The following is a 27,392-nucleotide window of genomic DNA, read 5'->3' as shown; positions in this document are numbered from 1 at the left end:
CTCTAAAAATCCGAAGTCTCTTACTTGTGGATACCTATAAAATCAAAAATAAGTTACACACTTCTCATGCTAGGAGAGAACTGAGACCTAGTTGCCATCAAAGCAAAGCAAAACCAAATTCAAACCATGTAAAAAGTTCAGTGTTTGATACCTGGGAACCACTGATGATCCTCTGGGTTCTAAGGAGCCTAGACAGCTCCACTGCCTCTCTGCCCTCCAGAGCACCCATAGCTTATCTCATCGGTTCAAGCCAGCTCCATTCCGTAGCTGGCTGTCCATTCCATAGCTGTGGTACTGGCATCTGCATTATTTTGGGATCTTTACTGCAATTAAGACTGCACTTCACCAAGGCTCTCACTGGACCTCAGGAACTCCAGCCCCGCCACACAGTGCCAAGCCTCAGCTGCTCTCTATGATCCCCATCGTGCCTTCAAAACCAGTACCACCTGGCTCATTTCTAAGTTTGGCTGTCAGCATGAAATGCAGCCTTGACCACCTTGCACCACAGTGTCTGTGTGCTAATCCTGGGGGGAAAGACCCAGAAGGTTTCACCTCAATGATACCAATCTTTCCGTAGCCACACTGAATCCTCAGCCACAAATGACAGTTATCAATTCCCCCATTAAAGCAGATTCCCCCCCCCCACACACACACACACTGGTGCTGATTTCTTGTTCATCACAGCTGACTCTTCAGCCCTAGCTGATCGGAACCACAAATTCTTATTCAAAACATCCCATGGCAGCAGGAGGGGTGAAGGGCTGGAGAGCTGGCTTAACAGTTCAAAGCACTGCTTTCTCTTCCAGAAGACCAGGAAATAAATCCACACCCTCTTCTGGACTCCCTGGGCACTGCATATATTGGGTGCTCAGACATGCAGGCAAAACACTCATACAAACAAAATTAGATTAAACTAAGATTTAATATATATATACATATATATATATATATATATATATATATTGTGCTAAAGCCATGGCTCAGCAGTTAAGATCACCTGTGGATCCAAAGGACCCTGATTCAAATCCCAGCTATTGCCTGATGGCTCACAGCCATCTGAGCTATCATTTAGCCAGACAGTGGTGGCTCAAGCCTTTAATCCCAGCACTTGGGAGGCAGAGGCAGGAGGATTTCTGAGTTCGAGGCCAGCCTAGTCTACAGAGTGAGTTCTAGGACAGCCAGGGCTACACAGAGAAACCCTGTCTCGAAAAACAAAACAAAACAACAACAACAAAAATCAAATGAATAAGCCTGGTAAGAGTATTGTTTCCTCTGAAATGTCACAAGCTGGGCTTCAACCATCTTCCTCTCTTTCCACAGTCCTGTCCACAGTCCTTTCCCACACTAGCTCCTTAAGCACTGAGCACTCAGCGCTTTTTCCAACTCAAAGTTTCAAACTCCTCTCATAGTCTTGCCAAAACAAATGGTCAGATCTGTACAGAAAGGCCCTATAAATCTGGTACCAGTTTCTGTCTTAGTCAGGGTTTCTAGTGCTATGATAAAACACCATGACCAAAAGCAACGTGGGGGAGAAAGGGTTTATTTCATCTGACAACTCTTAGGGCACACTCCACCACTGCGGGAAGTCAGGGCAGGAGCCTGGAGGCAGGAGCTGATGCAGATGTGTGGAGGAGTGCTGCTCACCGGCTTGCTCCATGTGGCTTGCTCAGCTGGCTTTCTTACACATCCTAGGACCATTTGCTCTGGGACAGAGAGCCTGCAGTGGGCTGAGCCCTTCGACATCAATTCTTTTTTTTTTTTTTTTGGTTTTTTTTTGAGACAGGGTTTCTCTGTATAGCTCTGGCTGTCCTGGAACTCACTCTGTAGACCAGGCTGGACTCGAACTCAGAAATTTGCCTCCCTCTGCCTCCCAAGTGCTGGTATTAAAGGCTTGTGCCACCACCGCCTGACTCGACATCAATTCTTAATCAAGGAGATGCCCCACAGGCCATGCGGATGGTGACATTTTCTTCTCTTTTTCCTTAATACCTTACTTATTGAGAATAATGTATATTAAACTACAACTATAAAAGATTCCTGTGAGGGGGAACAGACATTTTAAAACGTTTTCCTTCTAGGTGTGAAATAAATACATGGGCAAACAATAATCTGTGGTGACTGTTAAGTTCTCTCTCTCTCTCTCTCTCTCTCTCTCTCTCTCTTCACTTTATTCTCCCTGTCCTCTCCATGGTTGTGCTGACATTTTCTTAATTGAGATTCCCTTTCTAGATAACATGTCAAGTTGACTTGGAAAAACTAGCCAGGACAGACAGGCAAATGGGCAGACGTGCATGTACCTACTAGCTCTGCCTTTGATGTAATGGAGAAACAATGACAAACCTTAATGGATAAACTTACTGTCCAAACCTTGCTCTCAAATACTTTTCACTTAAAGGAATCAGGGCTCCATGGAGAACTAGGGTTGATGAAACCAAGATGAACCAGAAAAGTTTATGGCACCAGAAACTAAAGACATACTCAAAGAATGCAGTTATATATGTAAATACAGGCACCATTTGCAATGAGCTCCCACTGTTCAAATGTGGGACAATTTGAGAATCCAAACAGCAGTGTTTTATAACCCACAGGGATAAATAAGTACCTGTGACTATAATTAAAATTTTTATTTCCTAATTCAGCGTACATTTATACTTAATGTATAATAATTTACTACTCATACAAATATATTTATGTGTTACATTTATTCATACTAATATATACTGTAGTATATATTACTATATAGTATATATAAATATATACATTGGTATAAATAAGTTCTTCCGACTGTAGACTGTTGGTTACTATAACATGAATGATTAAATTGCAAAGTCATTATCATCACAATCATCTAGTCAAGGCTCATCCATGGGTGCTGAAACCAGTGTATAAAATTTTGATGAGTAGTTACAAGATTACGATAACCTGGAGCAGGATGAGATCGAGTTCAGAAACCTGAGGCGCACTAGAACCCTTCTCGCAGCTGCCGCCAGCAGATCCCTACGCCATCAAGCTAAGTGTTGCATCGACAAGGAACTATAGCTTTACATTTTTATTTATTCATTGACAGTTTCACACATTTATTTACATGATGCATTTCGGCTACATTACCCTGTCATATCTCTTCCTGTACCCTTTGGAACCCTGCATACCAACAAGTCTCCTCTTATTTTCATGACTTTTTTTTTTTAATGACCACTGAGTTTAATTAGAGTTGTCTGAATGAGCGTAGGCGGAGCATGGGCAACTTGCCAGGAGATAAACCAGTGAGGAAGCCTCTCCCTCCCCCAGCCTCCGTTACCTGACCAGAGCTCCTTCAGTTAGCGCTAACTTACGGTATAAATGTCACAATTCGGAATGCAGCTTGACAGCGTGTTAATTTAACACAGCAATGGTAGATTCCTCACTAGAAGACCTGACCTCCTCAGCCATGGGATTTTGACCAGGTTTATAAGAGTGGGCATGAATTATCTCTTCTGGAGCAGGCCTGAAATCCAATCAGGAAGTGGTTACTTGCTGGTTATGAGCTGTGCCAGTACTGTGTCGTCGGGCACACCTAGCCTAGCAGAGTGTGGAGTCTACAAAATAGGAGAACTTCTGGAGTTAGTTCCCCATAGAGGCCTGCGTTGCCCTTCCTCACACTATGGGAGCTAGGCAGCAGAAAAGAGGCTCACACCACTCTAGGTTGATTTCTTTACGTCCTTTAACCAAAGTATGTGATCTCAGCAGTAGGGTTTTACCATCTAGTTCTTTTTTTTTTTTTTTTTTGGTTTTTTGAGACAGGGTTTCTCTGAGTAGCCCTGGCTGTCCTGGAACTCACTCTATAGACCAGGCTGGCCTCGAACTCAGAAATCCGCCTGCCTCTGCCTCTCAAGTGCTGGGATTAAAGGCGTGAGCCACCACCACCCTACCATCTAGTTCTGGTAGACAACCAAGAACAACAACGGCCTAGATTGTTTGCAGGAGTGGCGGGCAGAGAAAGGGGTGGTTCTGTAGGCTCCCAGACCAGAAATGCATAAGAAAGAGGGAGCCCACACATCTGGCATTGAATTTTCTCTACTAACCTATGACTTCTGGGAGTGTTATTATTCACTATGAGAGATACCTCCACTCAAACTTCCTTTATTTTTTTCTTATACTTATTTGTGTTGCTTTATTGATTGTGTGTATGCGCACAGGCGACTGTGGAAGCCAGGAGGGCAGCCAAGTGTTAGCTCTCTCATTACAGCGTTGCCAGGACTGGCAGCAAGTGTTGAGTCAGCTCACCAGCCTGCCTGCCCCACCCCCACTCAAACCTTTGCACCCCCAGCATTCACCCCACCTTTCATGGCGTGCGTTGAGAACAGACATTCTTATCGACTATCACTGCATCTGCAGGCATTGTACTGGAAGGGGATGGTGTATGTGTATTGACCCAACCATAGCACCAGATTCATTCTTTTTCTCCACTGTTACCCCATTTTCAAAAAGAAAAAAAAAAAGAAATGAGAAAACTGTCTATAATAAAATAATCGATGGGAGTCAGAGCGGGAGCCATATCCCTTGCCTTCTGGTTTGAGGTCAGCTTTGTTCTAACCTGCTGTGGGTCTCTGAGCCCTCTTTGGAGTCCATGCTTCTGAGGTGTGTAGAGTAATTGAGCCACAGAGACGTTGCTTTATTTCTGTTCCGTGTTGTTTGAGACAGGACTTTGCTGTAGATAGCCCAGACTAGCCTCATGCTCACACTCCTGCCTTAGCCTCCGGATTCTGGGGTTCTAGGCATGTGCTACCACAAACAGCTCATACAGGCATTCTTGAAAGTCGTCTGTGGTTCCTGTTTTTCTCTTCACCCTATTTACTAAGCACATGGTTTCATTTTCCTCACCCATTAAATAGAGACAGCAACACAGTTGCCTGTCACTTAATTATGGGGACCTGTTCTGAGGACTCAGATCTTAGATGGATTTTCATCATTGTGCAGACAGGCAGAGCACAAAGACACAAAACTGAATAGTACAGGTTAGTTACTTAAGCAGCCTCTCCACAACTGTTAATGATCTCTATTGACAGAGTACTGTGTACTGTACATGACTGTGTGTGCTATGCATTCCTATGACTGACAGTATAACTTTTTTTTTTTACACAACCTTTACAACAGTGCAATATTAACACTAGACTGTTACCAGGTCATAGGAATTTTGGGGTTCCACTATAATCTCTTGGGTATATAGAGTCTATTGGAGCATGAACACAACAGTTCTTAACATTCGTGCTCATGGAAGTACTAGACCAGGTCATGCATTAAAACACATGACACAGTGTGAAATGGGTGTCCGCTAAGAGAAACAGAGGTAACTGTTCAATTCCCTAGCATATGTTAAAAGACAACAATTCATTGCTTGCTTTTGACTAAATGATCATCAGGGGACCAGACCAGAAAGAAAGTGGTCGCCAAAAAAAAAAAAAAAAATCATGAATGGGCAACAGAACATACTGAAGGATTTTATTAGCAGGAGAGACGTGATCTGGCTGGCCATGGGAAGGAGCAGACTAGAGGAAAGAGCGCGAGCAAAATTCGATGCAGGGAGATTAGCAGGAAGAGATGAGCAGGCCTGGAATATGTGGTAGAGAGGAGGGAACATGAGATGGACGGCACAGCCCAGGACTGCTGCTGGGTTAGACAGGAGGGAAGTAGAAAGCATCCACTGGCCTCAGCCTGTGGCCCAAGTAGTGACTCTTCTAGGGGAGAAGCAGCTTGAGGTACCAGCGGGTGCTGATCTAAGGTAATTTGGGACATACAGAAGTCTTGAAGGGTGGTCAGAGAGTATAGCCAAGTGCAGGATCTGAAGATCTCTCAGTTCTCAGATCCAGATTGAGGATAGGACTCAGTGCTAGCGAGTCACAGAATGTGAAGGAATGAAGTTCCACAGGGACCCGAGGCGGGCTGAGGAGAAGCACCAGTGTTCAGAGATGACAAAGGAAGATGAAGGAAACAGGGTGGGAACTCTCAGGAAGACATAAGAGCCTCAAGGGGAGGGCTTCCTGCCAGGAAACAAGCTGTATAGAAAGAGAACAGAGCTAGGAAAGACAGGGAAGGACCTGAGGGTTGGCAACTCATAACCTTAAGAAGGTGTTGCAAATGAATCTAGGCTGCCCGCAGGTTAAGACACGCAGCCTTCTTAGAAGAGAGATCACTATGAAGGCTTCCAGAGAAGCATACATCTCATTCCCTGGCCACCTGCCTGCTCACACCTTTCTTATGGAGCTAGAATCTCAGTGCCTGCACCAGCCATGACTACACAGTGCTGTAGAGATTCCTACACGTGTCTCCCTTCTGGGACCTCCTACCAGCATTGCTAGCGCATTTGCCTCTCACCCCAACCCCCACCCCTACCACTAAGAACAGCCTTGAAGTCAGCCCCAGAGTTTAGACTCTATTATACTAAAACTCAGCTTATGGTTTCTTTACATTTCTTCCTAGTGTGCCAAAGGTTTACCAACTTGTTTCTATCTTTGACCCAGAATTAAAATATGCAAATGTATGCAGTGTGCACCAGTAGGTATATGTTAACAGAAAGTCTCCTGAAACACAGCTTGCTACAAGTGAAGGTTCTTCTACTTTCAACACTATTCCGCTCCGTGCTAATCTGTTTCATTCCTTAAATGCTGGTCCTAGTAGCACAGTGATAGCTCAGTGGTTAAGAGGGCTGACTGCTGTACTGGGTTCAATTCCCACAGCTGTATTATGGTTCAAAGCCTTCTGTAATGGTTTTTGATGCCCTATTCTGTTGTGTGTCTGAAGAGAAGCAGCTGACCCCTGTTGTTGAATTAGGGAAAGCAGAAAGAAGCAGAGGAGAAGGGCAACCCTGTAGGAGGACCAGCAGTCTCAATTAATCTGAACCCCCTAGATCTCTCAGGTACTGGACCAGGCAGCAAACACGAGCTGATATGAGGCCCCCAGCACATATGCAGCAGAGGACAGCAGGATCTGAGTTCATTCAGAAGTGATGCACCTAACCCTCAAGTGCCTGGAGGCCCCAGGGGGTTTAGGGGTCAGGTGGGGTAGGGGGTGAGGACATCCACGTGGAGACAGGGGGATGAGTGGGAGGTATGGGATGTGGAACAGGGTTGGGGAATAAATTATGGAGTGTAAAAAAGTTAATTAATTAATTAATTAACTAATTAAATGCTGGTCCTGGCCCGCTACGACAGTTTTATCACATGCAAAACTGAATTAATGAAACATACTATGATATGAAAGGTTCAGAGGGAAAGGCTTGGTGTCCTTGTCCATCCACCTAGCACCTGCACCCCGAGGCTGACAGACCCTCCCCCAAAAGCCTCTTAGTAGCTCTGAGAACTTCTCTCACACTAGAGGCCCCAGTCAAAGGCTGATCTGAATGTCCACAGCGGCCTGCAGCTCGAAGTTAGAAGCCCCGTAGTAGGATTTGGACATCCATGAGGGAAGAGACAGCGCCCCTATCAAATCAGCTGACCAGGTTCCTGTTCCAGTAGGATTCTGGGGGCATCTAACAGCCGGGGCTTTTTCTTTGTGTGCCTCTGAGAACCTAATACCACCGTTTGTGGAAGACATTTCAGCTTCCCCAGTGTGAGAAGTACAGAGGTCCTGTCACGAAGGCTAGTCTGACATTCAGCCAGAAGTGGAACAGGGCTGTCACATGCTGGCTTCTGGGGCCACCCTCAGACCTCTCTGAAGGTAGACCACACTGTCAAGAAACACGGAATCATTGCTGTCTTGCAACAGAGATCATGTTGGGATTCTTTTTCTCCCCTTGCAACTCATTTACAGTGGCCTTTATGCTTTCACTTAGGACTTGTCAGCATTTCCGGATTGGCCTGGACTACAGCGGGAGTATGTTACCTGAGGAGTAGCGGAAGTCCTTCGCCAGCTGCCGAGAGGTGTGGCCCTGAGCTGGGCCTCGGCTTCTCACTGGTGACCAGAACTCCATCCGTGGTCTCGAGGGGAATCACACTCGGCTAAAAGATGAGTGAAGGACAATGGGTCTCTCTCTCATCAGAAGAATTTGATCAACTCCAGAAATACTCGGAATGTAAGTGCTGGCATTCACAGACACCGGGAAGGTTTCGTCTCTGTTAGGGACTTGATTTCCGGAGGGTAGAGTTATTGTAAAGCCATGGAGAACTGAGACCTGGTGGATATAATTGCTTTATAAACATAGAGTTAGTGTTTGCCTCACTATAAAGATGAAATCATTCTTATGCTCCACACAGAATCTGGAGGGCACACTGGAGAAAATAAGGCAGGTTATGAAACCAGCCGTGGGCTCAGTAAGCACTGCGGCACCTGCAGCTGCATTTGGCTGACTTCTGCCCCTTTCTTCCCAGGCCTGTGTTTCCCACCTGACAAGATCATGAGTGTATTCCCAGCCAGTTGCCCCTTTTAAGCGTAATTTTACAGGACAACAGGTGCATGCTGAGCACATTCCACTGACACTGACTTCACCCCACCCGTGTGTTTTGAAATCAGAGGCTGAACCCTTAGCTTATGCCTTTTTGGACTTTGTTCTGGGCAGGCCTAGGCCCTTGGTTTCCCTTTTGCAGGGCCCAGGAACACTTTCAGCATCAAGTCACATTGTTCACTGGAAGGAGCATGAGATGTGTCTCCCACAGGCCACCCCTAACCCTGAGTGGTGATAGGAATGTGCTTGGGCTGAGGCGCAGCCTCATCTGCGTAAGTCAGGGACCCACCAAGAGCTCCCTCTGCCTCTTGGCCCTGTGATGTCACAGCTCTTACCACCCCTAAACCACTGTATCCTCCGTCGGTTGAGAGGAGTGGAGATGGGGCTGGGAGGTGACTTAGCCTGTAGGTGCCACTGCCTGCCCAGCAAGAGGATCCGACTTTGGATCCCTAGCACCCTGTGAAAAAGAAAAGAAAGATAATTCAGGTGCTGGGGCAGTTGCCTGTCATCCCATCCCGGCACTGGAAAGAGAGAGAAAGGAAGATTCTGGAACCTGCTGGCCAGCCTGTCTGGATGAAGCAAGCTCCAGGTTCAGTGACAGACTTGGACTTAAAAAAAATATATATGGAGAGTGACTGAGGAAGCACACATGCACACACACACACACACACACACACACACACACACACATGAGAGAGAGAGAAAGAGAGAGAGAGAGAGAGAGAGAGAGAGAGAGTAAACACACCCTGCATTCTTTTTCAAGCCCACTGACCTGTTACTCTGTGTGCACCCCAAGATGAACCAGCGCCCTGTAGTGTACCGGTCAGCTTTGGTGCTGGTATTATGGGTCCCTGCTCTCTTCTCTAACCTCCATGGGTTTTCAGAAACTATGCAATGCTGACTGGGAACAAAGGTAAATTCAATTCCTATGTGGTGAAGAATCCTGTTCAGGTGAGATCTGTACTTGAGAGACATGCAGAACGCAGCTTGGGGACAGCGGAAGCTCCATGCGCTCTGGTCCCACTGGCTAATAGCACATATAAAGGCACGGGAACTGAAAGAGAGGAAAGTGGAATGGTAGACAATTGTACCACAGTGTGGGTGATTAAACAACAGAAACTGATTAGCTCCAAGCTGTGGAGGCCCTGAGTCCAAAATTAAGGCATTGACAAGTTGGCTTTTCTGTGGACTAAAAGAAATGGCCTCTCCTAGGCTGTGTCTGTGGCTTGTTGATAGCCATGTTCTCCCCTAGTCTCCTCCCATGGTATGTTGTGTGTGTGTGTGTGTGTGTGTGTGTGTGTGTGCTCACACACATATAAATTTCCCCCTTTTATAAGAATACAGTATAAGGAATTAGATGTATCCACTCCAGCATGACCTCATCTTAACTACTTATGTCTACAGTCTTCCTGTATCAGGTCCCATGTTGAGATGATAAGGCATGGGATTTTTAGCATATGAGCAGGAGCCACAGGAGAGGATCCACTTTAGTGACCTCTAAGTAAGGCCAAGAGGGTCCAGACAGATGAAGTGAATAGAGAGGTAGGCAGAGGTCTGGGCTGGCTGGGGAAAAGCAGAATAGAATGGTGAGGCAGGGTGGAGGGATGGGCTAGCATCAAGCCTTTCATGTCAACGTTTGGGTCATAGGACAAGTCAGGGTGCCACAGAGCCTTGAATCTAGACTCTATCTATAGAGAGATTTGCAGCTGCTAGGTCAGGAGTCATGCAGTGGTTGGGATGAAATCTAGCCTGAGCCAAAGAATAAGATTAGAGTGGGGAATTAAAGCTGGTTTGAAGGAAGTTGGGACCGGAATGTTATCTATCCATACATGTAGAGCAAAAGGAAGCCAATGGAGGCACCTCAAAGACTGAGCTCTGAGTGGGGGCAAACAGGAGATCCCAGGGCTGAGGACAGTTAGAGATGCTAAAGATAAAGGTGGCAATGGCCCACCCACTTACACATCCAACAAAGAGGAAGAGGCAGCTCCTGTCCTCACCAAGTAAGAGATGGCACTCAAGCCATCACATCTGCATGTGGCGGGTCTTAAGAAAGCTGGAGCTGGCCTTGCAAGGCTTGGCCCGCCCTGCAGGGAACTCTTGTGCAATTCTTTCACTCAGACACAGGCTGGGAGTCTTGTAGAATGTGGGAGGAGTTGGAGAAATAACTAGAAGGCCAGCCAGGACCCCTTGTCAGGATTCTTCTGAGAGATGTGCTGTACATAGAGGTACGAGCGGGAACGCAGGTTGGCTGCAGCTCTGACTTGGGCATCTGTAGAAACAGCAGCAGAGGAAGGGGAATGAAAGAATAAAGGATCTTTAGAGACTAGAGTTAGGAGAGAGAAGAAGACAGAAGTTTGGGGCTAGAGATTTCAGAAGGAAAGAGTCAGAGACAGAAGAACTAGAAAAATAACCAGGTTAAAGAAGAGCCTAGGAAGCCAGGCGGTGGTGGCACATGCCTTTAATCCCAGTACTCAGGAGGCAGAAGTAGGGGGGTCTCTGTGAGTTGGAAGCCAGCCTGGTCTTCAAAGTAAGTTCCAGGACAGCCAGGGCTACACAGAGAAACCCTGTCTCAAAACAAACAGCCCAAGGATGTGTGGGGAATGTTGATGTAGCCCCAGCATGGGATGGGGTGCTCTGATAATGTTAGAACAAGAAAGGGGAAAAAAAGATAAAATTCTTGGAAAAATGATTAATCCTCAGAGGAAACCTTGAAAAAGTCACTTCACCGGTTTTAGATGTATTCTGTTGTTCAGTCAGATCGTATTGCCATAGCAACCACTCTCTCCTAACCACATAAACAGGAGGCTTACAATAGCAAAATGATGAAGGACACAACCCAGGAACTGAGCTCTTTCACAGGTGGGGCTAGGGAAGAGGTGTTCTCCACTCATGTTACGTAAACTCGCACCTTCTCTGGAGGCCTTCGGGTAGGAGATGCTACCTGAAAGCCGCTCCTGGAAACATTTATTCGGGTCTATACATGAAGTCAACCAACCAGGAGCGCACATCTGTGCTTGAGAGTGAGTTTACTGTGAGGCCGCTGGAAAGGGTGTTTATCAAGGAGCTCCTGTGCTGTTAAGAAATGTTCATTACAACATAAAAGCCAACTGTGGCCCTGGCTCTCAGGAAGTGGCTACAGGAAGATGGCAAGATGAATGCCAGCCTGAGCAACATAGCTGAATTCAGGCCAGTATGGGACACAGAGCAGGGTCCTGCCTTAATGTAACAAACAAGCAGATAAATGGAACGCAAGTTCCTTCTGTTTCAGTTTGACTTCAAGAAAGTTATCTGCTAGAGATAATCGATCCAATACATAAATGGATGGATGATGATGATAGATAGATAGATAGATAGATAGATAGATAGATAGATAGATAGATAATAAACAGAGACAGATAGATATGAATTAGATATAAATTAGAGAAAAAAATGAGTACATTTGAAGACAGTGAACCAATGCATTGTGTTCTTAGGAATTGAGTTTTGTTAGAATTAGATCAAAGTGAAGTGACTTCAAGCAGATACAGTTCAAAACCTTTCAACGTTGCTTGTGGAGTCAGAGAACCCGTGCAGGCTTGATTTGTAGAACAGTGTGGCATCTAAGTAAGCGTCGGGAATACCCCAATGTTAGTAATGCTAGCCATGGGGTGGGGAAAAGGGGTGTGTCATCATCAAATGTTCACACAGTCCTGCCCTATAAAAGGTGGTGTCTACTTGCTTCTGACTTAGAAGGGAGCAGCCGGATGTCTTCTCATCCACATCTTGTTGAGCTCAGCTGGCCACTTTTTCCTCTGTAATGATTAGGAATCTGCCTACATAATCTCAGAAAGTGTGAAGCTAGGGAGAAATGTCTTTGGAATAATGGTGCTAAGAGTTTAGTAGCTCTTGCATCTAGACAGCTGTTCAAATGCAGATTCTGACCCAGCAGGCTGGTGTTGCACCAAACCTGAGCAAGCCAGTGAGCAGCAGCCTTCAGGCCTCTCTGCTTTAGTTCCTGTCTTCAGAATTCCTGCTTTGATTTCTAGCTGTGACTTTCTTTAATGATAAGATATGGTTGATTGGGATGTGTAAGACAAATAAAGAACCCTGCCGGGCAATTGGTGGCACATGCCTTTAATCCCAGCACTTGAGAGGCAGGGGCAGGTGGATTTCTGAGTTTGAGGCCACCCTGGTCTACTGAGTGAGTTCCAGAACAGCCAGGGCTATCCAGAGAAATCCTGTCTCGAAAAAAAAAACAAAAAAATGAACAACAACAAAAAAGAACCTTTTCCTCTCCAAGTTGCTTTTGGTCATGGTCTTTACAACAGCAATAGAAAGCTAACAAGACAAGTCCCTGTAGGGCAAAGTGAAATCATTTGTGAGAGGGAAGACTCAGATGGGAAATTAGTCATAAATAGTTTGGATAGTCTTAGGTGTTTGATCAAGATGGTTCTCTTAGATGGTTTTCTCATTTTTTTTTTCAAGATGGGGTTTCTTTGTGTAGCCCTGGCTAACTTGGAACTCACTCCAGATTTGTCTGCCTCTGTTTCCTGAGTGCTGGGACTAAAGATGTGCACCACCACAACTGGCTTCATTTTTCTTTTGAAGATCTTGTTAAGTGTGCAATTTGATAAGTATGTATGTACATATGCACACATATAAGTATCAAGCAGGTTTTGGAAATAGAACCAGAACATTTCAGAGTCAAAATACTTCTGCTAAGTTGAACGTGGGAGTTTTTTAATGTGGGAATGATATGGGTTCTATTGAAACTAACCCTGATTCCCAACTAAAATACTGAGTTTATACTGTTCTTACAGAAGGCACAGAACTTTGGAGGCAGAGGCAGGTGCATCTCTGCAAGTTAGAGTCTAGCCTATCTACAGAATGAGTTTTTAGAACAGCTAGGACTGTAGCACAGAGAAAACCTGTCTCAGAAAAACATAAACCAAACAAACAAAAACAAAATCTACCCCAGGTGCTTCAGACACCAGGGTAGCTCAGAGCCAGCCCCGCTGAACCTCAGTTTCAACTTGACTTTATTTCTTGTTCATTTGGTGGACAGCCTTGCTACCACAATAATCACACTTGACCTTGTGCTAGCAGATGTTTGCTGAGCAATAAGGAATAATGCTGAGGAGAAAGAATACAGACTCTTGAGCCAAACACACCCTTAAGATCTTGGCTCTTGGGAAAGACTTTTATGAATTTTTAACTCTGTCGTTTGTAGACTGAAGGAAATATCCCCTTATTTATGTGAAACTCCCAGAAAAGGGTTTATGAGAGTTCATAGGCAAATGTCCTCAACAAGAGGCGGTACGCAGCACCACCACACTACTTAACCCTTTCACCAGCAGCCCTTTTACAGTGCCTGGAAACCTCTGACTACCCACAGTGCTTTGTGAACTGAATGGAAGCAACCTAAATTGTTGGCATCTGCTGCCTTGATCCTACTGAGCGATTAGCTTTTCAACATCTGTTTCGAGTTTCAGAAAGAAATTTCCATTTTTAGGCAACAGCAACATTTTTGCGTAGCATTTCAAAATGCTTCAATCCTGCAGTGATTATAACTTATGCTTGATGGCCTTCCAGTCAGCAAAACCACAGAGAACAGCTCAGCCCGGGTAGGATCCTTCACTGATGTTTAAATAGAAGCAATAATGAAGCTTGAAGAAGCTTTTAATTACCCACAATTCCTGGAGGCAGGGGAAGCACAGGTCATAGAAACACTGATTTCTTTCATGGTCTGCTGTGTCAAACCACACATGCACACTTGATGCGTTTTTCTGACAACTATTGATCCCTTTTGTCCTCGGTTCTTAGAAAGTTCCCGCAAAGCAGCAACCAGTGATTGCCCTGAAGTTTCTGAATCTTTTTAAAGACTTATTTTCGTTTCATGTTGTATGAGCATTTTGCCTGCATGTGAACAGTGCTCTTCAATGCTGAGCTGTCTCTCCAGCCCCTTCTGGATTATTTTCCATAGATAGTGCAGTTTTTCAGTCGCCGTGCTTCCTGAATACCCTAAATATTCACTTCCCTTTCTGAGTAAATGTCACCTACAGGGAGCAGTGAGGGGGAAAATGCAGAGGTCAGAGACTCACCTTCCAGAGGAAACTTCTCACTGTCAGAAATACGATAGAGCAGCCGTAGAATATCAAATCAAGCAGGTTAATTATAAGACATAATTGAGGTTAATTTTTTGTGTCAGGATGAATAACTCAATTCTTTCCATCAAGATGGAAAATAAAAATTAAGGAAAAGGGAACAGAGTTGTCAGGACCACAAAGCTGGAAGAAACCACCTCATCTCAGTACAGTGTTTCAGCACCAAGGGCAGAGCCTTGCTCACCAGTGCTTCCCACTGAATGCTGTTGATGAAATGCTCTTTTTTCTTTTCTTCTTCTTCTTCTTTTTTTTTTTTTGTTTGTTTGGGGGGTATGGGGTAGGTGGGTTTTTATGTGCTTCATTGTTGTTTTGAAAACTGTGGGAGGTTGTTTGTTTGTTTGAGATAGGGCCTCTGAATGTAGTCCAAGTTGGCCTGAGACTCTGGAATTTCCTGCCTCAGCCTCTCAAGTTCAGAAATTACAGGTGTACACTACCACACTCAGCTCAAGATTTGGTTTGGTTTGGTTTGGTTTGGTTTGGTTTGGTTTGGTTTGGTTTGGTCTGGCAGGTATTTTGAGACAATGTCTCACATACTCCAGAGAGGGTCAAACTCACCATGTTGCCAAAGCAACCTTGACCATCCTGCCTTCCCACCCTGAATGCTAACAAGGTTTTTAATGTTGTGAGCCTTTACTCAGAAGCCAAGATCGTGGTTCAATCTGTAAACCCAGCACTGGGACAGCAGAATTCAAGTCATCCGTGGCTATGTACTGACTTAGAAGCAAGCCTAGGATACTTGAGACCATGTCTAAGTAACTAAATAAATTCCATTCAGATGGTCACACATTCGTATACATGTTTAGAATGTGTTTTATGTCAGATCTTGGTTTTATATGGAAAGACCCAGTAGCTGTTATTGCACCTCAGATATCCTCAGTTGTAACAGAGGCTTCCATGGCCCCAGAAACTCCTTCTTATGCTGCACTCCAGACTAACACAGCACCCTTCATGTGCTTTGGGGGGTGGGATGCGCATGTTTGTGTGTGCATGTGTATTCATGTAGGTGAGCATGCATGTGAGTGCGAGTGTGTACAGTGACCAGAGGTCACCCCCGGATGTTGCTATATAGGTGTATCTACCTTCTCAGGGTCACATCTAGGCCCCCAAGGTTAGCAAGCACACTCCACTGACTGAGCTATCCCCCACACCAATTTTCTTTTCTTTTTAACTTGGAGAAAGGAAAAAAAAAAACTTTTCTAGTCCCCAAATCAAACCACTGAGGGAAGGAAAGAGGCAAAGAAACCAGGAAGAATAAATGTAAATAAATTTAGCAAGTCCATTTTTATTCCTAAAATAGACAATTCAAAGAAAGGGTCAAGAAAGACAAGGTAATAAATAGTAGAGTAATGTATGATGCTGCTGTAACAGAGCTGTGTGCCGGCTGTGCTGGAGCCAGGGGTGGGAATAAGCTGCCCGAAAGGAAGGTTTGACAAGGAGCTAACTGTAGACAGGACACTGACTATTGAGGGAAGCAGAAAAACATTCCCTGGCAGAATATAGTGTGTCTGGAAAATTCTGGAAATACCTTATATGACTAAAAAGCTGGGAAAGTGGTGAAAGAATTAGGTAAATCAGATCACCAGGGGCTGGACCCAAGGGAAAAGGGAAGATGGTTCTGTGAGAGTGGAAATCCTCTCAGATCCAACCAGGGTGTTTTGGAAACACCAGAGGCTGGGGTATGGCTCCGAGGTTTAGAGCAGAGGTTAAGAATCTAAATTCAGTTCCCAGCATCTACATCATGTGATTTACACCACCCGTAATGACAGCTCCAGAGGATCTGACACGTCCTTCTGACCTACACACACACACACACACACACACACACACACACACACACACACACACAAGCCAGGAACAGGGGAAGGCCATGAGAACAGACAGGACACCTATCCCTATGGCCCTGCAGGATGCTCCATCATACTATGGGTAGGCAGAATTTGCCTGGCCTGAGTTTCATTAGCAGCTTACCTATGTTTTCCATTTGGATTGTGTCTCTCCAGATTCCTCCAAAAAGATAAAAGATGTATTGGCTGAGTTTAATGAAGGTGGAAGCCTCAAGCAATATGACCCGCACAAGGTAAGAATATCTCCATTTCAAGTCTTTTAAATCTGTGTTCCAGCTTTCCCCACTGGTGTCTTCACTTGTCTTGAAGACCTTGCTCTGAGACCTCTGTTCCCCCAATCTCAATCGAGCTACTCACACCATCTGCATTTGCCGTTCTGTTCACGTGCCCATGTTGTCCTACAAGACTCCATCATGATTCTTTTGCTCATGGATCTTGCTCCTCCCCCTCTCCTCATCCTCCCTCAATAACTCAGAAAACAGAAACCAAACTCCTGGGCAGGCTCCCTCACCTGTGTGCCCGTGCCCTGCGCTGTCACTGTGGGTGAGCTGACTGTGCTCTGACCTGACTCTAGATCTGCTCCTCCCGTGTCTGGATTATTGGTGTGCATTGCTGAATCGGGAACCGTTCCCATCCTTCCCCCATTCTCTCTGTCCCTATATTTTCCCCAACAGTCTGCCTGTACACATTAGATTCCTCCCAGTGACACAAAGGGCATTATTCCTGACTATTAAAATATTTTATTTGTCTGTATGCACTGCCTCCAAGTTCTCTTCGACTTTCTCCAGAATCCTCCAAGCAGTGTGTACAACCCATTCCTTCACTGGTACCACTAGTCAAGACATCATGTGACTGAATCCCATAGTGGTGACATTCAATGGCATTGGGTGCAGTTTGTCAAATCCTCCTTCATCTTTGTCATTTGATTCCAGAACACCACACTCTTGGGTTTTTCCTTTTCTCCTGTCCTTGACATTTCTGCTTGAAAATTAGGCACGAGCTAAATTGATGTCCCCAGTCTTCCCCTGTAAAATATGTTTCTCCAGCAGTCAGTCCATGACAACCCAACTAGCAATAGGCTAATAACCTGAGCGATTAACCTAAGAGTACATAGTCATCATTGATTACATTGTTTTACATTGATTACTTTTGCTCTCATTTCCCCATCCAGTTCAGCAGAAAACTCGACTGCATCTATCTTTAAAAGAGATCCACATCTCTCTGCCTGCCTAGCTCCATGACCCACTCATCAGCACTCTCTGCTCAGACCCTGGCAGTGTCCTCACAGGGCTCTCTTCCTCTTCTCCTGTCCTTAAAGTCCACTCTTGACATACACCCTGAGCAGCCTGCTAGAACACGTGCTACAGCTGTCCCCACCCACGGTGACTGGAGCTCATCTATGCCCTAGCTTTCCTCTGCGCTGCTCTCTGTCCCTCAGTCTCTCCTGCCATATTAACCTCCGTGGTGCTCTTAGACAAGCGGATGCTCCGTCACCTCAGCACCACCTCACTTGCCCTCCCTCTCCTGGGATGTTCTCTGACACATGCACACTCTCTCTTTCTTCACCTCCAAGTGGATGCTCAAACCACCTTCCTGATGATTGCCACCATCTTTACCCAACTGTGAAGGCTTCCTTCTTCATACTTCCTACCCTACTGTTTTGCTCTGTTTTCTCAGTACTTCTCACCATCTGTCATGCTAACTAATTCACTTAATTAATTTCCTGTCTCTCTCACTAGAATATTTTTTTGCTCACCGCTCAAGTCTCCAGAACCCAGGAGAGTGTTTGGCTCCTAGCAAGCATTTGACAAACACTTTTTGAATGAGTAAATGAATGTGAGGCCTCTTCCCATGATACCTCTTCCCATTTTGAAGTTCGGGGCATAAACATTTCTTGGTTATGCAGGCACTGTGCTGGGTTCTACAGAGGAGACAAAGATCGGGAAGCATGGCAGCTACCTATGCTGGCAGGGTTAAGTTTGAGTCTTGGTCCTTGAATCATGTGGTTTTAGGCTAGCCTTTGACCTTGGTCATCACCTAGCAATGTGGTCCTCTATGATGTTCTATTGAGTTTTAGTCCTCTCACCTGTGAACTGAAGCTTAATGAGAATATTAAAAGTTTGAAGCTAGTCGGTGAGTGAGTTAAAAGAGGCAAATGTTGTAAAACACTAAATACTTTACAGGACATTTTATCACTTCGCGTCTGTCCCCCGCCCCAGAATGTCTTCTACTCTCCATCCTTTCCCTGGCTCCTGGCTCCGTTTCTGGAGACTTACTGGAAAAACAAAGTGACCACTCAGCAGAACTAACTAGGGAAGAGGTTGCCGTGTACTTACTTATTCAGTCAACAAACCTGAGCCAAGGTTCTCTCCAGTGGCCGCCAGGAACGAATCCACAGAGACTGTGTTCTTATGGAGTATCTGAGAAGAGACTGGCCTAAAACACCAATCACTGGGAGAAAGAAGTGGGAGGGCGGTTGACAGAACAGAAAGCGACCACACCTCTTCAAAGAGCATTCCTGAAGAGAAGCCATGCAGAGCACCAAAGAACTTGCTGCCCCACACCTCCTGCCTGCAACTTCAAAACCAGGGAACAAAGGCCCGGTGGAGGCTGGTAATCAGCCTGTCTGCCTGGGGGCTGAAGTGTAGGAGGGAAACAATTTGGTCAGGGCCACCACGGGGTGTGAAGGCCAACAGGAGCTTTGAGAAGCTGGGAGCTTGTCTATCACCAGTGTGCAGCCGCCCTCACACCCTTCAGGGTTGGCCCTCTCTCTTTGTATGCCTGGCCCTGCATCATCCCCAGGGGAGCTCTCTGCTACTCTGGTTTTATTCTCTCACACAGTGTGCTTGACTTCTGGTAGGTGTAATGTCACACCACGGGATTGGGGAAACAACAAGGGTGTCATTTCTCTTGAGCTTGATGGCTTCCTGTTGCTAAAATGTCTTCATGAGAAAGGAGTTAGCTTGTGGGCAGGAGCAGGTTGCTGGAGAAGCTAGAACGGGAATGGACAGCTAGCATTCATGACAGCTAGAGAGAGGGAAAATCAGCAGAGCAAAAACAGGCAGTGGCTCGGAGGTACTCAGACACGGGGCACAAGTTCTAGCTCGGCAGTGTGCATGATGGCTGAGAGCGGGCTTTTAAGAAGTTCATTATGGCCCTAGCTCACACCTAGCTGTGTCTCATGCCTGACACACAGCATGTGCATCTGGCTTCTCTCCTCCCTCTAGACCTGGATCAGAATTAACAGGTCCTCTCAAAGCAGGTTTCAGCAATAGCAGTTTCCCCACTGGTTGCTTCACGGACTTGCAGCTCCTGAGAGAACACGAGCGATGAAGGTGTTGGTTGCTTACCATTGGGCCTCCTAATGGCTGGTGTTTAGTTAGAGTAAAATGCTCAACCCCTCCTTACCTGGTCACCCACTAAACATTTACTGAGCAGTCACTGTTCTTGAGTGGTGCTTGTACAGAATTTTTCTAATCTGTGTCTCACCTTTGGAGGAGAGCACAATCACTCTCCCTTGCTAGACAAACTGTGCTGCTGGGAGGGAGTGGCTGGGAACAATCCACCAGCTCAGGGAACTGAGACAAAAACAATGGTTAGTCCTGCCTCTAGTGGGCTGGGACAAGTCACTGAATGTCCCAAGCACCCAGGGCATAAGAAGACCCAGGTCATCTGAGGAATTTCTGATTCGATTGTTCTATTGATTCTAAGCCATTCCGTTTCCAGAGGATGCTGGAGGTTGGACCATGAATTTGCTCATCATAACATTACTTATCTATTAATACATATTTAACCTTCTATTTCTATTCCCTTGGGTTCACCTGCGCTCCTTTTCTGTATGCGTGTTATGTCATATAATACAGGAGATCAGTCCTGCAGAAGCGGCTCTCAACTCTCCCATGGGCAATCAGAAGCCATGGAGACTTTTTTAGTAGGAAATCAATCTTCTCACAGTTGTGCTTTGGGGAAATCAACCTGACAGGACTGAGTAGAGCAGATGGGAGGAGCAACAGAAGGAAGTGGGAGCACGGATGCCTTCAGTTGCAAGGGCTGGAGGGATGGCTCCAGAGTTTAGAGCACTTGTTGCTCTCGCAGAGGACCCAGGCTTTATTTGCAGCTTCCACATGGTGGTTCAGGACCATCTGTGACTTTTAGATCCAGGATATCTGATGCCTTCTTCTAACCTCCATAAGTATGAGGTATGCATTTGGCACACATACATACATGCAGGTTAAACACTCAGACACATAAAATAATTCATTTAAATAAATAAATAAATAAGTTTTTAAGAAAAGAGGCACTGCAGTGACCTGGCTAAAATACATGAAAATGAAGTCAGACTCTGGTGATGGTATAAGGGACCTAGAAAGGGTGTGTGTGTGGCAGGTACTGCAAAGGAACTATGCCAAGCAAAGGGACAAGAACCAGTTCCAGGTCACTGAGAGGTCAAAGCCGAGTTTGGAATAGTATCATTGGCATTAGCAGAAACAGCAGTCATGAATAGGGTCCCAACTACAGAGGATGCCAGAAAGGCTTAGAGCTTGAGCTCTTCTGGCAAGGTACTAATAAGTGTTGAAGTTGAGGGAGCATCACAAGCCAGAGAACAAAGGTGGGACTTGACTGAGTGACCTGGCCACAGCACACCTGCATATGTTCCCCAGAGGACTCCATATCCATCGCAGAGGGACTCTCCACACCCTGCTTGTTGTTATCCTGTTCATAACAGCCAGAGTACAGAACTAGCCTGGATGCCCACCAGCAAATAATTGGATAATGAAAATGTGACCTATAGGAGCAACAGAATTTTACTCAGCTGTAAAGAAAGATGATATTATGAAATCTATAGGAAAATAGACAAATCTGGAAAATATTTTATTACATGACTCAGAAAGACAAAGCAATATTATATATTTTCTCTCATATTCAGATCCAAACTTTCAGTGTTTGTGTGTATGAATTGAGGGATTATGAGGTTGGTTATAGACTGTGAAACCAGATCAGAGATCTTAAGAGGGGAACAAGTGTTGAGTCTGAAGGCAGAGGCAGGCAGACCTCTGAGTTTGAGGCCAGCTTGGTCTATAGAATTAGTCCCAGGACAGCAAGGGCTACATAGGGAAACCTGTCAAATTAAAAAAAAAAAAAAATGTCAGGGCTGGAGAGATGGCTCAGCGGGTAAGAGCATTGACTACTCTTCCAGAGGTTCTGAGTTCAATTCCCAGAAACCACATGGTGGCTCACAACTATCTGTAATGGGATCTGATGCCCTCTTCTGGTTTGTCTGGGGATAGCTACAGTGTACTCATATACATAAATCAATAAATACTTCTTTAAAAACAAAGTCATAATGAAACCTAATTCTTTATATGTTAATTACAAGTAAGCGATAAAAGATGGATGAACTCAAACATGTCCAGCCTGCTGTTTTTCTCCCCATTAGACATCTTGTGTCTGCTCTGGGGGACTTCACACTGGTGGCTTGCCATGGATTTTGTCACCTTTTAGATTTGTTGGTTTTATTTGGGTTTTGTTGTTGCTTATTTATTTGTTTGTTTTTTCCCACAATATTCTATTAGAGTTTGTTTAGCTAACCTTTTTGTTATGTTTTGTTTTGGGGGGCAGGGTCTCTCTATCTAGCCCTAGCTGTCCTGGAACTCACGATGTAGACTAGGCTAGCCTTGGGGATCAAAGGCATGGGCCACCATAGCCAGCTGCTAAACTTTCATTTTTTAAAAAGATTTACTTATTTTATGTATAGGAGTACATTGTAGCTGAACAGATGGTTGTGAGCCATCATGTGGTTGCTGAGAATTGAACTCAGGACCTCTGCTCACTCTGGCCTTATTCACTCTGGCCCAAAGATTTATTTATTTATTATATGTAAGTATGCTGTAGCTGTCTTTAGACACACCAGAAGAGGGCATCAGATCTCATTACGGATTGTTGTTAGCCACCATGTGGTTGCTGGGAATTGAACTCAGGGCCTTCAGAAGAGCAGTCAATACTCTTACCTGCTGAACCATCTCACTAGCCCTAAACTTTCATTTTTAATACCTGCTTTTTCAGAAGCATTACATTCCTGATAGTTTCCATCTGGTGCTATCTCAAAACTGTAGTCTAAACTGGTACATGTCAGTGAAAAGAGCACAAAAAGATAATGTAAACAAGCTTTGGAAAGAAAAGAATGAACAGCAAGGTCATTAGCAGAGATTCAGTTGAACCAAAATAGGGAACGAGAGGTATCAAAATAAAATCACAATGTGGGAATTCACCTCAGGAAGAGAGGGTAAAATTCTTCAGAGAGCTGGCTTGAGGATGTTCACAAAGGAGCAGACCTCCGAGGAAGCAAGTTCACAGGCAAGAGGCAGGGACCCAAACAGAATGGAGCTCAGGGGGAAAGGAAGGCCAGTGAGGGTTCTTTGCAGAAATGAAAGGTGAAGGGAGGAAGGACTGACTCCCTTAGAACTAAGTGCTTGCTGGTAGAAGACGATGAAGTGATGGAAGACGCCATCAGAGACAGTGAGAACAGAAGCAAGGTTGTAGAGGACGATGACACCAGGAAAGGAGAGGAAATGACTCTGATGCTGGGTCCTGGGGAGGAGCAGAGGATATGAGCAGATAGGCGGTCTGGGGTAATGATACCGTAGATATAGAGAGAGACATGAAGTGGAGACGTAAGGGTTCTTTGGAAAGTCAGTTGTGTCTGATGGTGTTTTGCTGGGGCAAACACATGAAGGAGTGACTGTTTTCCTGAAGAGGACACCGGTAAAGGATGTTCTGCTAAAGCAAGCACGTGAAAGGGCACGTGATGAAGGAGTTTTCGCTACCGACACACACGTATTGGTCCACCTTACATTGTGTAGTTGAGCTCCATTTGCTGGTACTCCATAGAGAGAAATGCACCAAGAAATTTCTGGTGGTGTGCTGGCAGCTGGGGGGGGAGAGGGATCGGCAGAGTGATGTCAGCTGAGACAGACTCATGGGCTGAGACAAGATACATGGTGAGGCAAATCACATGGAGGACACGTGATGTTTGGAGAGAGTATAAACAGGATTCAACAGATGGTGATGGAGGCCAAGTTTGCCTTGCTTACATAGCTAAACACTTCTTGGTCCTGAGGCTTCGCTGATCTTTGCTTTGTTGAGAGAGGCACAGATGAGAACTTTTCCTGGTGTTCCTGGTGAGCCTGGTCTCTCCTACTAACTTGTGCCGATTTTGCTGAGGCCTGACTCTTTCTGCTAGGTCATGCCACCGCTGCTGCTATATTGAACTGGACTGCTAGTATATCCGTGAAGTGTTTGCAAGTAGCTGCCGCTACTGACCTATAAACCGAATTACTGATTCCCTGACAACACAGATGAGATTTGCTCCAAAGAGCCATTTCTAAACAGGTCCGCTTCCCTCATATCCTTTCTTTTCCACTACCTCTGGTGGGTGGTGGGCTAGAAGGGAGGTTAAAGCATTTTAAAAACCATCATTAAAAGTATGTAGCTTTGAAAAGTTAAAGCTACAGAGACAGACAGAGAGCTCAGCCAAGACTCAGACTTGGGACACGGAGAGCCTTATAGCTTGTCACAATAAATATCAATCACCCATGTGCTGGGTTCTTTTAATCTGGACTAAGCAGAGATCAGCTGTGAGTTCCCAGTGGAGTCCACACCTGACTCTACACATGCAAGTCGGCCCCTGATTCTGGGAAGGCTTACCGAATCCCTAGAACATGAAAGGGGTTAAATGCTGTCAGCATTTTCCAGACAGCACCAAGTAGGTTTCCAAAGCAGGATTCTATTGTCTTGGCTGTGCTATGTATGCACAGCAGCCAGCACAGCAGCTCTCGGGGCAGCGCTTCTTCAAACCGTTTCCAGAAGCTTCTGTGATTTGATGACGCTCCAACGCGTCATCATGAAAGCGCAAGCCAGCAATGACTCACAGCAAACTGGTGTTGTTATTGTCGGTGAGTGTTTGCTGAGGGCGTGGATGCTCAAAGCTGGGGGCCAGGTGCCAGGCTGTTCTGAGAGAGGGACAGGGGCAGGGACAGGGACAGGGTCTGGTTACTACCTGTCCTTAGCTTCCTGCTTCCCTCGATGCCTAACGCCTTCACAATGGCACGTCTTGGGTCACTGCTGAGCCAGACACACACAATTGCTTTTCATCTCGGGTTCTGTCTAGAGAAAATGAGAATTATAAAAGCACTTCAGGATTGAGCCTGGCTTTTACTTCCCCAGTCTCTCCTACTTTTTGAGACCTAACCTCAAGAATCAGAGAAACATCACAATAAGCACTGAAGAATCTTTCATTCCTTGCTGTTCTCTACACCATCCTTCTTCATCTTAAGCAGAATTTTCAAACACTGACTGAATCCTTGGTCCATGGGCCTTCACATGCACCTGGACAAAGGCAGATCCCGAGAGCTCACTATTTATGAACACTACCTTTTAAGTATGTGGTTTATTAATCCTTTAAGAATTTCATACTTACGTCGGATATGTTTAGATTATACCCACCCCCACTCCTCCCACTAACTCCTCTGAGATCCACCCCTATTCCTCCCACTAACTCCTCTGAGATCCACCAGTACTCCTCCCAACCCTTTGCAACATAGTGTTCTCTTGTTTGATGACCCACCAAGTCCAGCTTGTGCTGCCCATATACTCATGGGTGTAGGACAATGCACCAAGGCATGGTAGACCATACCTTTAACGAAAACTGACTCTTACTCCCCAACAAGCCAACAGCTGTCCATACCTCCTTAGCTAGGGATAAGGACAAAGGAGCCCATCTCCTCCGTTCTGGAATGATCACTGGCTTGATCCTATGCAGGTCTTGTGCAGGCAACCACAACTACTGAGTTAGTGACTCCTGTAATGTCTGGAGAGCAGTGTTTTACTCTAGTGCACCCCAACATCTGACTCTTACACTCTATCTTCTTTCACAGTAGTCCCTGAGCCTCAGGGAGGATATCACCCCCACTTTTAATCCAAATTTAGACTGAAGCATTGTTACAAACCCTACTCTGCTCATGTGTCTGACAGTCAGCCACCATGTTTTCTCTGTCTGTGTCCCACCCCGTCTCCTGTTCCTCGGACTCTCTGTCTCCTCCTAGGTTTTTCATTCCTGCCCCTACCAACCCCTTCCCTCCCATCGCTCCCACTTGACCTGCCTCGCTAGCCATCACCCTGTTCCCCTTCCTTCCACATCCTCTCCCTTCCCACTATTGACTTCTCTCTTCTTGCCCTCCTCAGCCCATTAGCTATGATGTCTTCAAGCTGTTCATGAGGTCATACCTGGAGGTGGACCTTCCTCAGCCACTGAGCACACACCTCTTCCTGGCCTTCAGCCAGAAGCCCAGACAAGAGACACCTGACCACCCAAAGGAGGGGGCCAGCAGTAGTGAGCCCAATGTCTCAGGTACAAGGTCCAGCTTTCCCCAAGATGGGAGGATGCTGAACAGCTGTAACCCTTGGCAACGGGCACAGGCAGCACACTAAAGGGGCACCTGAGCATAGTAACTTCCTTAGGGAGGAAGCAGAAGGGACTAAGGGCTAGGGACTCCTCTTTTTCTAGACTCACACTGCAATTTGTGTCTGGTGAGCCCTTCCGCAAGAGGAGTAAAGAGGGGGCAATTCTGTCACCCAGGGTCAGAAGAGAAGAATGGGGCAAGAGGGGCCACAAGCTGACATGTGGCAGAAAAATAAGAACCTTTCAAGAAGGCTTCAATCCATGGTTAGAGCACATTTGGCACACGTCCCAGACAGGACTAATCAGGGACTGTCAGAGGAGACGAAGTCATGGCCAGGGTCTTACTGGAGTTTCAGAGACTATGAGCCAAGCTAACAATAATCCTGGGTTACAAATACAACCTACACAAACCAGAGCCCACGGGAAGCTTCCCTACATGTCCCTCTAAGAGTCCGGGGGGGGGGGCATGGACTGGCCTTCACTCATCTTTTTGTTCCCTAGATTGTAATGCGGATAATGCAGCCAAAGCAGATGAGGCCTGCGCTCCAGACACTGGTAAGACACTGGAACATGAGATTTTGGAGAGGAGAAGGGGCTATGTGTCCAGCTCCCTTTTATCCATACAGTTGGGGGATTCTATGGCTCAGTAAAAGTTCTTATCTCCCTGGTCCTGGAACAGAGCAGGTCAAGACTTGGGACAGATTGCCAGAGGCTTACTCTGGACAAGTTGCTTGCTAGGGTGGGGAGGAGCCTTCTCCAGAGGCCTGGGAATGGGACTGTGTTCTGCCAAGCTCTGGCTCTCAGGCATAAGTATGCAAGATTCTGTACTTTACCCGTGGATGGCTGGAGAGGGTAGGGCAGGCGTGTAAGAGTATGTCCTGACTGAACAACTAAAAATGCAAATGGGGGACTGGAGGGGTGCTCCAGCAGTTAAGAGCACTGGCTGCTCCTGCTAAGGACCCTCGTTAGAATCCTAGCACCTGCATGACAGCTCACAATGGTCTGGGATTTTCTGGTTCCCTTTTTTTGCCTCCATAAGCAGGCACTGGACATGCATGCAGGAAAAAAAACGCATAAAATTAAGTTAAATTTTAACTTAAAAAGTAATGGGCATGTAATTTTTTAACAAGTTAGAGGGTTTTTAGTAATTGTCCAAAGGAACCAGCCAATATTGGTCTTGCTGAGCTCTCGCTAGGAGCTTGCTTACTTCCTTTTCCTCTGATCTTCACGTGTATAATGCTTCACATAACAGAGCCAAAAAGACTCGTGGGACTGGGGATTCAATCCAGTCTTGTGCAACCTCAAATCCCTGATCTTTTACCGGCTCACAGTGAGGAAGCGAGGTGCAAACCAGGCAGCTTGCTCCATGCAAATGTGTCAAGTCAGTTAGTTCACGGTGGAGCTGCTGTAGGACCTGTGGTCCATTGACCCAGCTCTGATGCAGCAGATCTGGATTCTGCTCTGACACATTTATAAATGAGAAGCCACTTTCCCGGACTCTGAACAGACCCGGATACTGGAAAGAGCAATGC

At 45.8% G+C, this 27,392-nt stretch overlaps 1 protein-coding gene across 2 annotated transcripts in view; it reads left to right on the top strand.

Moving 5' to 3' along the window:
* The window catches only part of Dgkg (diacylglycerol kinase gamma), a 187,292-nt gene that overhangs the window by 28,629 nt on the left and 131,271 nt on the right, over positions 1-27,392 (top strand). For both annotated transcript variants that reach the window (XM_031363514.1, XM_031363513.1), the window contains exons 2-5: positions 7,808-8,047; positions 16,560-16,636; positions 25,644-25,809; positions 26,362-26,415. In XM_031363514.1, the coding sequence (XP_031219374.1) occupies positions 7,981-8,047; positions 16,560-16,636; positions 25,644-25,809; positions 26,362-26,415 (364 nt within the window). In that variant the 5' untranslated portion in view covers positions 7,808-7,980. The remainder of the gene's footprint in view (positions 1-7,807; positions 8,048-16,559; positions 16,637-25,643; positions 25,810-26,361; positions 26,416-27,392) is intronic.

This window comes from Mastomys coucha, unplaced genomic scaffold, assembly GCF_008632895.1.
Source record: "Mastomys coucha isolate ucsf_1 unplaced genomic scaffold, UCSF_Mcou_1 pScaffold12, whole genome shotgun sequence".
In the NCBI taxonomy this organism is placed as follows: domain Eukaryota; kingdom Metazoa; phylum Chordata; class Mammalia; order Rodentia; family Muridae; genus Mastomys; species Mastomys coucha.
The sequence above is the reverse complement of the archived record's forward strand: the minus strand, read 5'-3'. Positions and strand labels throughout refer to the sequence as shown.